The sequence below is a fragment of the Chrysochloris asiatica genome, unplaced genomic scaffold (assembly GCF_000296735.1).
Source record: "Chrysochloris asiatica unplaced genomic scaffold, ChrAsi1.0 scaffold00346, whole genome shotgun sequence".
NCBI lineage: Eukaryota > Metazoa > Chordata > Mammalia > Afrosoricida > Chrysochloridae > Chrysochloris > Chrysochloris asiatica.
In genome coordinates, this window is record NW_006408864.1 from 705,314 (window position 1) to 717,929 (window position 12,616).

The 12,616-nt window shown below is 39.2% G+C and overlaps 1 protein-coding gene across 2 annotated transcripts in view; it reads left to right on the forward strand.

Moving 5' to 3' along the window:
- Positions 1-12,616, forward strand: part of NCOR1 (nuclear receptor corepressor 1) — a 213,667-nt gene that overhangs the window by 38,124 nt on the left and 162,927 nt on the right. Inside the window, exon 3 of one of the 2 annotated variants that reach the window (XM_006875906.1) lies at positions 9,520-9,656. The exons of the other annotated variant lie outside the window; for it this stretch is intronic. Coding sequence (XP_006875968.1) covers positions 9,520-9,656 — 137 coding nt within the window. The remainder of the gene's footprint in view (positions 1-9,519; positions 9,657-12,616) is intronic. 2 annotated transcript variants of the gene reach the window in all.

A 12,616-nucleotide genomic window follows, 5' to 3' on the forward strand; every position in this document is an offset into this window, starting at 1 on the left:
CGGTCGTCAACACACAGCCCCTCTTCCTCTCTGGGTCTAGAGTCCCCAGCTGCTCCATCTCGCCACGTCATCGTCTCTGCCTCCATCTCTGGAGTCACTGCTTCTCTGGGTAGGGTCCCACATTCTGCTCTCCCTTGATGGTCCCAGGGACCTCCGCTCCTGGACTGCAAAGTCAACCACTTTTTTTTGCTACAAAATATCTATACATGTTTGCTATAAATATCTACCTTTACCTTTCCAACCCTCAGAGTCAGTCCTGATAGCAGTTCACTATTGTGCCACATGAGAGCCATCCCCATATCTTTTCATCATCCCCGCCCAGACAGATTGGATATTACTACATGGAGATTCTACCTTCCTCCATGCCCTCTGGATCTAAGCTCCCTCTTGATAGCTTGTAAGCCAGTCACTTCTTGCCTTTGTAGTGTTCCCCGCCCCCCCCCCCCACTTTGGGTAGCCAATATCCAAGTTGCCCATCCCTGTCTACCCTGTGTATTGAGGGGGTTGGAAATGATCCTCACAGTAAAGATTTGTTCCCTCTTTTGAGCTACTGTATCCATAGATGTAGGTCAAGTTCATCAAATTGTATCAGATTACTACTCTTTTTTTCCTCTTCTTCTAGTTGAGTTCTGGTCATCCAGCCATTGAAGCCAGGTCAAATGGGTATAATCTGCAAGTGTGGGTGCTCTTGTACATACGCCCTCTCTTCTTATCACATGGACACTTCAGTTTCCACTCTAGTCCTATGTGGCTATGTCACTGACTCTGGGCCTTGGTGTCCCCAGGTCTTGCCACACTGCTGCTGGCCAACCAGGTCTCCACCTGGGTTCACAGGAGTCTGTTGAACGTGTTAGGGTTTAGCTTGCTGCTTCATTGCTGTTATTCCCTCACTTGCCCTTATCGGTGACCAACCAGTCAAAGCACATGTCCTATCGTGTATTCCCATTGAGTCTTAGTCTTGGAAGGGGGTTTGCCTTGAGGGGACCTGACCACTTGCCTAGATGTCTCCTGGGTGACCAACTTGCTTGTTCTTGTAGTAGTCGACTGCCATTATTGTTTTGTATTTTTCATGTCACTTTCTTTCAAGAAGGATCTTCTGGTCTTCTCGTCCTTTCAAGTGGAAATATCCCACCTCAGAAGATTTTGGATGTGGTTCAGGATTCCCCCTATAGTCTTATGTAATGCAGAGACTCCACAGGAAGCCTACTTCACTGGGCACATTGTAACCCTGTTTTCGGTATTCCAATCAGTTATAGGCAGAAGACAGACTTAAAAGCTTTCTATGGTGATATTTCTGGCTATTCCTTTCTCTCCCCTTCAATCGTCTATTTTATAATGATATACCAGGGAAACCAAGATTCAAAAGACAGCCAAGCATCTTAACATTATTTTCCCCCTTTTTGCCCTTTCCAACCATGCCTCAATCCCTATATCTTAGAGCCCTCTTGTTCCAAGATTGTGCATACATCATTATTTACCTCTATCCCACTTAGCTCATGCAAACCTCTTCCATCCACCTTATTCTTCCATTTCCCTCCCCTTCTTGTGTATTACCCCCTACCCAGCACCCAAATTATCCTGTGTCTGGTCCCCACCCTGTGTTCCACCTTTCCCTTCCTCCCCTTGCCTCACCCTCCACATCCCAGTAACCAGCAAAGAAACTCCTTCCCTCCCCCCTACTTTCGTATGGGTTCTTTTTCTTAGTTTTTTACAGTAGTGGTCCTATGCAGTATTTCTCCTTTTGTGACTGACTAATTTCAATCAACATAATGTCCTCAAGGTTTATCCATGTTATGCGGTGGCTTGCAGCTTCCTTGTTATTCTTCCAGGTACATAATATTCCATTGTGTGTATGTACCACAGTTTGTTTATCCATTCTTCCGTTGATGGGCACTTTGGCTATCTCCATCTTTTTGCTACTGTAAATAGTGCTGCTATGAACATTGGTGTGCATATATCTACTCGTGTTATTGTTTGTGTTTCTTGTGGGTAAATACCAAGTAGAGGAATTGCTGGATCTTAAGGTATTTCTATTTCCAACCTTCTGAGGAAGCGCCATATTGCTTTTCAGAGAGGTTGGACCATTTTGCAATCAGCAGTGCAGGAGCATCCTAGTCTCTCCACATCCTTGCCAGCGTTTATTGTCCTCTACTTTTTTGATCTTTGCTGTTATTACTGGTGTGAGATGATATTTGATTGTTGTTTTGATTTACATCTCTCTAATGGCTAGTGATCTTGAACATTTCTACATATGTTTGTTGGCTGCCTGGATCTCCTCCTTGGTGAAGTGTCTGTTCATGTCCTGCATCCATTTTTTAATTGGGTTATTTGTCTTTTTCTTGTAGAGGTGTTGTAGTTTCTTATATAATTTAGAAATGAGTCCCTTTTCTGATGTGCCGTTGCAAAAGATTTTTTCCTATTCTATGGGTTTCCTTTTTACTCTTCTGATGAAGTCTTTTGATGCACACAAGTTTTTAATTTTTAGTATGTCCCAATCATCTATTTTGTCTACTTTTGTTTGTGTAGGTTTCAAAATGTATGGTAGTCTTGTGTATTCCTGAATTAGAGCCCTCACATTTGTCCCTATTTTTTTGCATTCCTATTTAATGATGGAATAATATTCCATTCAAAAGCCCTAGTAGTGACGCACTTAAACTCTCTATTGCTAAGAGATAGGTCATTTGAACCCACCCAGCGACTCCTTGGGAGACAGATCTGGCAATCTGTTTCCATAACGATATAGCCAAGAAAACCCTCTGGGCGTCTTCTCTAGTCATGTGAGTTTAGTATGAGTCAGAAGCAACTCAACACCCAAATGTATGTGTACACTGTTTTGTGTATCTATTCATCAGTTGATCGACAGTTTGGTTGTTTTCATTTTTTTGACTATGAATAGTGCGGCTGTGAGCATTTGTGTTTAAGTTTTTGTGTGAACATTTTTCTGTTTTCTTGGGTATATACATAGTAGTGGGATTGCTGGGTTTTCGGTAATTCTATGTTTAAATATCTGCTTATGATTTAGATTGTATAATAGATTTCATTTGAAAAGAGATTCTTCCAGAAACAACAGAAGAAAATTAGAAAAACAAATACACAAGCACCTAACTGGTGTGGTGCTGTTGGTTAATGTGCTGGACTGTAAAGTTCACTTTCTTTTTAAAAAAATTTTTTTTAATGTTTTATTGTGAATTATGTGATAGTTTACATGGAAGAACATTAGTTTTACATTCATCCTATCGTATATCCTTTCATTGCCATAGTTACAATCCCCTCCATGCATCAACCAACCAAAGGGTATTCCCTGCAAGCCTGTCCGCCAGTCATCAGCACACAGCCCCTCTCTCTCTCTCTGAGTCTAAAGTCCCCAGCTGCTCCATCTCTCCACATCATCGTCTCTGCCTCCATCTCTGAAGTCATTGCTTCTTTGGGTAGGGTCCCACATTCCGCTCTTTTCCATTGATGGTCCTAGGGACCTCTGCTCCTAGACTGCAAAGTTAATCACTCCCCTTCTTGCTACAAAACGTCACCTTTACATCCCCAACCCTCATAATCAGTTCTGATAACAATTATTCACTGTTGTATCACAAGAGACCTAACCATATCTCTTTTCATCAGCTCTGCCTAGACAGATTGGATACTACTCGGTGAAGATTATACCTTCCTCCACACCCTCTGGATCTAGGTTCCTTCTTGAAAGCTTGTAAGCCAGTCAATTCTTGCCTTTATAGCCTCCCCGCCCCCCCGCTTTGGGTAGCCAATGTTCAAGTTGCTCATCTCTTTCTACTCTGTATGGAGGGGGTGGGAATAATCCTTGCTGTAAAGATTTGTTCCCTCTTTTGATCTACTGCATCCATAGATGTAGGTCAAGTTCATCAAATTGTATCAGATTACTCTTTTTTCCATCTTCTTTCTTCTTCTAGTTGAGCTCTGATCATCCAGTCATTGAAGCCAGGTCAAGTGGGTATTTCTGCAAATGTGGGTGTTCTTGTGCATATGCCCTCTCTTCTTATCAGCTGGACACTTCAGTTTCCACTCTAGTCCTTTGTGGCTATGTCACTGACTCTGGGCCCAAGAGTCCCCAGGTCTTCCCACACTGCTGGCCAACCCGGTCTCCACCTGGCTTCACAGGAGTTTATTGAACATTGTAGGGCTTACCTCGCAGCTTCATTGCTGTTTATCCATCATTTCCCCTTATCAGTGATGAACGTGGTCACCAATCAGAGCTTGTTTTCCTATTGAGTCTTAGTCTTGGAAGGGGGTTTGCTCTGAGGGGACCTGACCACTTGCTTTTATGTCTCCTGGGTGAGCAACTTGCTTGTTCTTGTAGTAATCAATCAGTCTGCCTGTATTGTTTTGTCAAAATTCACTTTCGACTGGGAGGCCTGCTGTTCAAGTTCACCAGCTGCTCCTTGGAAACCTTATACGGGGTCCCTGTGGGTCGGAACTTGACTTGATGGCACATAACAACAAAAACTACTAAAAGGGATAAACTTAACTATGAATGTGATATGTTGATTCTCTCATTTCAGATTTAAGATTGGAGTGTGCTTTTTAGAATTTTATATTAAGCACATGAGTTTGAGATTGTGTGAGTAACATAAGGGGGCACTTCAAAATGTTTGTGCAAAAATTCTACTCTGTTTAATTCCATGAATTTTTTTTTTTTTAAACTTTTGTGAATTGAATGAAGGTTTACAGAGCAGATGATCAGTTTTACATTTGCAAAATATGAAGCCCTAACCATTCCTCTCGCAACCCTTTAAACTCCTCAGTTGGGTTGGAAACTCCCTTGCAGTGGTCACACAGGACTCAGATACCATATTCATTTAAGGGGTTTATTTGGGAAGTTGTTGTTATTAGGTGCCATTGAGTTGGTACCAATTCACAGTGACCCTATGTACAACAGAATTAAACACTGCCGGTTCTGTGCCAACCTCACAGTTGTTGCAGTGCATGAGTCCATTGCTGTTGCCACTGTGTCAGTCTGTCGTCTTGGGGATCTTCCTCTTTTTCTCTGATCCTCCACTTTACCAAGCCTGTTGTCCTTCTCCAGGGACGAATCCTTCCTGATAATATGTATGAAGCATGATATATGAAGTCTGGCCATCCTTACTTCCTAGGTACACTCTGGCTGTACTTCTTCCAACAGAGATTTGTTTGTTCTTTTGGCATTTCATCCTCCAGTACTATAACTCAGGTGCATCAGTTCGTCTGTGGTCTTCCTTATTCACTGTCCAGCTTTCACATGAATATGAGGTTATTGAAAACACCATGTTTTGGGTCAGGCATACCTTAGTCCTAAACTGACGTCTTTTGCTCTTGAACACATTAAAGAGGACCTGTGCAGAAGATTTGCCTAATACAGTGTCGTTTGCTTTCTTAATTGCTGCTTCCATGAGTGTTGATGGTTGATCCGAGCAAAATGAAGTCTTTGACAACTTCATTGTTTTCTACATTTATCTTGTTATTTATCAGTCCAGTGGTGAGAATTTTTGTTTTCTTTATATTGAGGTGCAATCCATACCGAAGGCTGTGGTCTTTGATCTTCATCAGTAAATATTTTAAGTCCTCTTCACTTTCAACAAGCAAGGTTGTATCATCTGCATATTGCAAGTTGCTAATGAGTCTTCCTCCAATCCTGATGGTACATTTTTCTTAATATAATCTAGTATCTCAAATTATTTACTCAGAATTCAGATTGAGTAAGTATGGTGAAAAATACAACCACGGCTCAACACCTTTCCTAATTTTAAATCATTCAGTTTTCCCTTGTTCTGTTTGAACAACTGCCTATTGGTCTATGTACAGGTTCCTCATGAGCATAGTTTCATTCTCCGCAATGTTGTATGTAGCAAGTCATGAACCACACAATTGAGAGCCTTTGTGTAGCTAATAAAGCACAGGTAAACATCTTTCTGGTATTTTCTACTTTCATTCAAGATTCATCTGACGTTAGCAATGATATTCCTTGTTCCATGTCCTTGTCTGAATCTGGCTTGAATCTTTTTCAGTTCTCTGTCAATGTACTGTTACAGTCAGTCTTATAGTTATTTTGATTAAAATTTTACTTGTATGGGATATTAATGATATTGTCCGATAATTTCTACAATCCGTTGGGTCACCTCTCCTTGTAATGGGCACAAATATGGATGGATCTCTTCCAATCAGTTGGCCTGGTGGCTGTGTTAGTAATTTCTTGGCATAGATGAGTAAGTGCCTCTAGTTCTGCATCAGTTTGTTGAAATATTTCCATTAGTATTCCATCAATTCCCAGAGGCTTGTTCTTTTCCAGTGCCTACAATGCTCCTTGGATTTTTTCCTTCAGTATCATTGACTCTTGATCATATGTTACGTCTTGAAATGGTTGAACATTTTGACCATTTCTTTTTTGTATAGTGACTCTGTGTGTTCCTTCTATCTTCTTTTGGTGATTTCTGCATTACTCAGTATTTTGCTTATAAAATCCTTCAATATTGCAATTCAAGGCTTGAATTTCAGTGTCCTCAGATTGAGAAATGCTGAGTGTGTTCTTTCGTTTTGGTTTTCTAACTCCAGTCTTTGTATATTTCATTGTGTCATTTTGTCTTCTTAAGCTTTCCGGTGAAGTTTTGTTTTCAGTTCTTTTACTTCCCCATTTCTTCCATTTGCTTTACTATGTCTACAATGGAGAGCAAGTTTCAGAATCTTCTGACATCCATTTTGGTCTTCTTCTCTCTTGTTTTCTTAGTGACCTTTTGTTTTCTTCCTGTATGATGTTCTTGATGTCATCCCTCAACTCTTCTAGTCTTTATCGTCTTTAGTGTTTAATACATCAAATGTATTCTTCGATGATCTAAATTCAGATATGTTCCAGGTCTTATTTTGGTTGTGTGGACTTGTTTTAGTTTTTTTAAGCTTCAGCCTGAACTTGCATTTGAGCAATAGTCAGCTCCAACCTTGTTTTGGCTGATGATAATGGAGCTTTTCTACTGTCTTTCCACAGATGTAGTTAGTTTGATTTCTGTATGCTCCATCTGTTGAGGTTCATGTGTATAGTCTTTCATGTTGCTTAAGAAAAGTACTTGCAATGAAGAAGTCATTGGTATTGCAAAATCCTATCATGTGATCTTCAGCATCATTTCTATCACCATTGCGTACTTTCCAACTGCTGATCCTTCCTTTTTGTTTTCAACCTTTGTATTCCAGTTGCCAGTAATTATCAATACGTTTTAATTGAATTTTGATCAATTTCAGATCGCAGAAGTTGGTACACATTTTCAGTTTCATCATTGATGGCTCTAGTAGTCTGTAAATTTGAATAATAGTGATATTAACAAGGCCTTCCTTGTAGGTTTATGGCTATTACCCTATTACAGACAGCATTTGTACTTCAAGACAGATCTTGAAATGTTCTTTTTGATGATGAATGTGATGCCATTTCTCTTCAATTTTTCATTCCTGTCATCGTACCATGTGATTGCCAGATTCAAAATTACCAGTCCATTTCAGTTTACTAATGCCTAGGATATCGATGTTTATGTTTTCCGTTTTGATTCTGACAATTTCCAGTTTTCCTAGATTCATACTTTATACATTCCATATTCTGATTATTAATGGATTTTTACAACTGTGTCTCTTCATTTTGAGTTGTGCCCCATCAGCTAATGAAGGTCTACTCCATTCATGTCATCATGTTCAACTCTACTTTGAGGAGACAGCTCTTCTCCAGTCACATTTTGACTGCTTTCTAACCTGAGGGCTCATTTTCAGCACTTTATCTACAGTATTCTGGTGCTTTCTGACAGTGTTCCACGGCTATTCATAAGGTTTTCAGTGACTATTCATAAGGTTTTCAGTGATTATTCAAAAGTAGTGTGTCTCCCTTTTTCCTAGTCTGTCTTAATCCTTAGGCTCATATGAAACCTGACCACCATTGATGATGACCCTGCTGACATTTAAAATACCAGTTTCATAACTTCCAGAATCACAGTAACATGTAAGCCACCACAGTATGACAAACTTACAAATGAGTGGTGGGTTTTGAAAGTTAATAGGTTGCAAATCAGGAGCCCAAAATGTCCAGGGCACAGTTTGTTCAATCAGAACAGCCTCTCCTTAGCCGTGTCCATAGGCAATCCTCTCTTTGCCCAGGTAATATTGACAACACTTTTTAGGCTGCTGATAAATGCCCACAGGACACCCAACTCTACCAATTGCCCACAAGACACATACATTCTTCCAACCCTCAGTTGAAAGATGCTGAGCTTTAGCTCCATGCCTCAGGAACCTAGCTCCCCCACTTAAGTTCCTGGAGGCAATCTACTCTACAAGTAGTCCTGACCAGTCATTTAGCTTTAATTGCTGCGTGTGCTGGGAAGCGCACTGCTTTGCCTCCTCCTCTGTCTCTTGGCTATGCTGCTCCTTTTCCTCTTCCACTCCTCCAGTGTCAGAATTTTCTGTTCCAGGGTTGAGAAAGTTCAGTGCACAGGGATCTCGGGGTCCAAAGGATGTGGTCCACTCCTGGTTCATTCTTCTTGATAATAGTGAGATCCTCCCACCTGGTTCTGAAATGGTTTGTTTTATACCCATGTTAAAAGTTTCAATTTTTTACAATTACAGTTAACTCTGCTAATATCCACAGCTGAGTGATGCCATCCTATCAGTATCTTCTCCCATCTTCTCTTACCCAGATCCAGCAGAGTAGAAACATTGTTTGGTGCAAGTTACAGACTATGGCTAGAAGAAACATTAGATAATTCACTACACTACAACATTCCACAGATCTCATGTACTTCATTTCATCTCAGTCATTGCAATCCCCTCAGTGTAACATGACTTATCTTTCTTGTAGTTTCCCTTTCCTTTCCTCCTCTTTTCCCAGCCCTTTTGAATTTTGCTCTCAGGTAAATGTTGCCCATTTTGATCTCAAATGGTTACCCATTTTATGGTATGCATAGAGTTGTTGTTCCCCTCCTAATTGCTTGACTGAAAATTGAGCCATGGCAGTTTATTTCCTTTTTATACCTGAGAGATGACCAAGGGCTTGGAGGGCCACTGTCTCTGACCAGTATGCTGGGCCTTTTTATGATTTTGAGTTTTGTTCCACTTTTTCTTCCATTCTATCTAGGACCTTCTAATGTCATCCCTTTCAGAGCAGTTGGCCATGGTAGCCAGGTTTCCATCAACTTTTTGAAGCCCTCTTATATAAATTGGGAGTTGTTATAATGTGCTGCTAGAGGAATGAATCAAATACAAGTGTAGATGGAGCATGCCTTTCATTTTGAATGATGTTGAATAATAAGATGTTGATTGCTGTAGGCTGATGTGGAGGATAATTCTATCAATGATGAACCGAAACTATTATTGTTGTTTATTCCGTACCTTGTAGCCCATATAACCAAGACTTCAAAAAGTGTATGGAAAAATGCCATTATTTCTCTATAAACTTTTTGAAGCCCCCTCATGTATTTCTACATGACTTGATTTCATGCTGTTATTCATGTTTTGGTTCATGATTAGTCTATGGTCATTTCCATATAGGAATTTGCGGTCCCGGAATATCGTTCTTCTCATCTTGAAGTCAGCCAAGCGTCACAGCTGTTACAGCAGCAGCAGCAGCAGCAGCAACTTCGTAGACGACCCTCCTTGCTTTCAGAATTTCATCCAGGTTCGGACAGGTAATCACGTTTCTTCTTTGTTTCCATCTAGCATCATACCTATAAAGTATGTGAATTACAGGTATGTGCGCATCAGCAGACAATTGATAAATTGTTTTATTAACCAAACTATTAGTGGTCGTATTTTGTAGTGTGTATTTTGAACTGTTTTATATTGATGTTTTGGAGTAATTATTGCAGTATCTACTTAAAACTTACTCCCTAAGTTCAGAGTTAGTGTTATACAGTGAGTCGTTATATAGTGTTATATATTGAATCCTGGTCGGCCATCTGGCCTTGATCATAACTACATAAGCCAGTGCTCTCAACTTGGGTGCATATTAGAATCACTTTAAAAGTTGATGCTCAGATTCCAGTTCAGAACAATTTAATCAATCTCTGTGGTTTTTACCTTATACTCTGAGGTGTGTGGTGCTGTGGGATGATGTACTGGACCATAAGGTCAGTTTGAACCTCAATGTCAGCAGTTCAAACTAACGAGCCACTCCTTGGCAAACCCATACAGGGCCGCTATGGGTCGGGACTGACTTGACAACACTTAACAACAAAGTTTACCATGTTATTCTCATTTAGTGAATTTATTCTCTTCAAGGTAAGATTCCTCATGGATGCCCCCTAATAGAGGAGGAAGGTGATAAAAAGTTTGCTAGGGAATCCCCATTATGTCACTTTGGTTTCTCTGTGGCTACAGGAAAGCCTGTCACAGTGTACCAATTAGCCAAAGCTCTCAGGAATGGATTTTAAGTCTGGTTATTGGAATGGGCCAGGATTCTTAACAAATGCTGTTCCAACCCCAGCCTTATTTTCTCCTTCCTCACACCACTACCCAGCTCCCTCAAGCCTCACCCAGTCCTTCATTTATAGCTCAGAGCAGAAGACAAATGTGTGTGAGGCAATGTTGGAATAATCAAGCACTCAGTCCTCACACAGTTGCACACAAAAGTAAAGGTCTAGACAGAGCTGCTTACAGTGTTCCTGCAAAAGAAGGTATAGAATGATATGAAAAGGTCACATTTATTCCTGGATAGGAAAATTAGAAGCAACTTGGTGTTCCCCCCCAAAAAAGACCTCTGGGTATAAATAATTGTAAACTAAGAATATGCTTTGAGAATGCTATACACTACAAAGAACTCATAACAAAAATGATAAGATAACCAAGTGAGATAAAATGAAAGTTAGGAGATTGAAGTGATTTCAAGCCCACAATTATAAATTCAGTACCTAAAATGAAAAGGAATAAGGAATAAAGTAGTTGTGGCTAAAATTCAGTTATTTATCATGGAAGATAGTCTTGAGGTAATCAGTGTGACTGCAGAGGATAAGGACAAACATTAAAACAATTAGAAAGAAATTGCTAGAAGTTGCTAATAAAGAGGATAAATAAAGGCAATCCAACATATGATAGGAAAATGCATTCCTTAGGAAGAGAACCTGGTAAAGAAATACAAATAGTATTCATTTGAATAAAAAAACAATTCCTCCTTAAATGAAAGAAGAGCTCTTGACTGAAAGGACATACCTTGCTCTAGAAAAATTTATACAGAATGATCAATACTATGACATATCCCATATCCTTCTTGTTATTAGTTGAGGATAAATAAAGAATTAGGAATCCAGGAAATCAAACAAATCTTCTGCAAGGGGTTTAGGAGGGAAGAGTCTGGCCTCAGACTTCTACATATCAAAATCAAGTCATAGGAGATAGTGAAGCAATAATTCTAAAATTCTGAGGGGGAAAAAAAATGAGATCCAAGAATATTATACCAAACAAGTTTAAGAATAAAAACTGTGGCAATATAAAGTATCAAGTGATTATAACATCTAAAACTTCTTGGAGAATTCCTAGGCAGTGGAATCCAGCCTAACAAAGAAAGGAAACCATGGGAAATGGAGAGGACCTATTTAAATGCAAAGTGTATATGGGACAACTAAAGGAATTATGGTTCATTAACAGAATGTAAATGCTATATCATGAAAAGACAAGTAAACTGCCAAAAATCTAGAATCAAGTTTTGTTATGAGAAAGTAAAGGTATAAATTTTAGGTATGCGTTAAATCATTGAACACTTTTTAAAATGGAAAGTTAGAACCCTCCACTTAATGCTTTTTAAAATTTAGTTTTAACATTTAGCAGTAATTTTTTAGGAACCAATTTCTTGTGGTGGTGGTTGTTATAACCGACTCAACATGACCCTGTATAAGGTTTCCAAGGAGTGGCTGGTGTATCTGAACTGCTGACCTTATGGTTAGCAGTTCAGTACTTATCCTATAGCACTACACTAAAGGAACACTTACCTGGTATACAGCAGTTTTTTACACTTTAAGTTTTATTTCATTTAAATTTTTCTCATATCCTTATAAAAATATAACCGATATTATTTTTTGCCATAAATTGTGTACATAGTGTGATCCTTTTTGTTATTTTAATTTTCTTGTGCAGCCATTTTACATACAAGTGAAGAGCTGTCTGGAATGATCTTTGCCTAGTTTTTCCATTGTTTCCTTATAGTTGGATTTAGGGTGATTTGTTTTTTAGTACTTTTTGTAGTGTTGGAATCTTTTTTGTTAGGAAATGTATGTTGTTTTATAAATACAATACCCATAAAAATTAAGGGTCACTTCTTTGTGAATATCATTCATCATCTTTTCTAGATTTGTTGGGAAAATGAGTCCACTTACTATTTAGAGAGTATTTTAATATTTAAAGTTGCAGCAGATGGATTAGTTTGAGATATCTTGAGACGAGTCACTGAAATTTAGACAATTGGCTTTTTCTTGGACATTAAAAGAAGATGAGGCTTTCTGCTCCCATAAGGATTTACAGCCTCAATTCCTATGTTGTTGAGTGCTTTTATCAGGAATGGGTGTTGGATTTTGTCAAATGCCTTTTCTGCATCAGTCGATATGATCATGTGGTTCTTTTCCTTTTTCTTATTTATATGGTAGATAACGTTGATCGT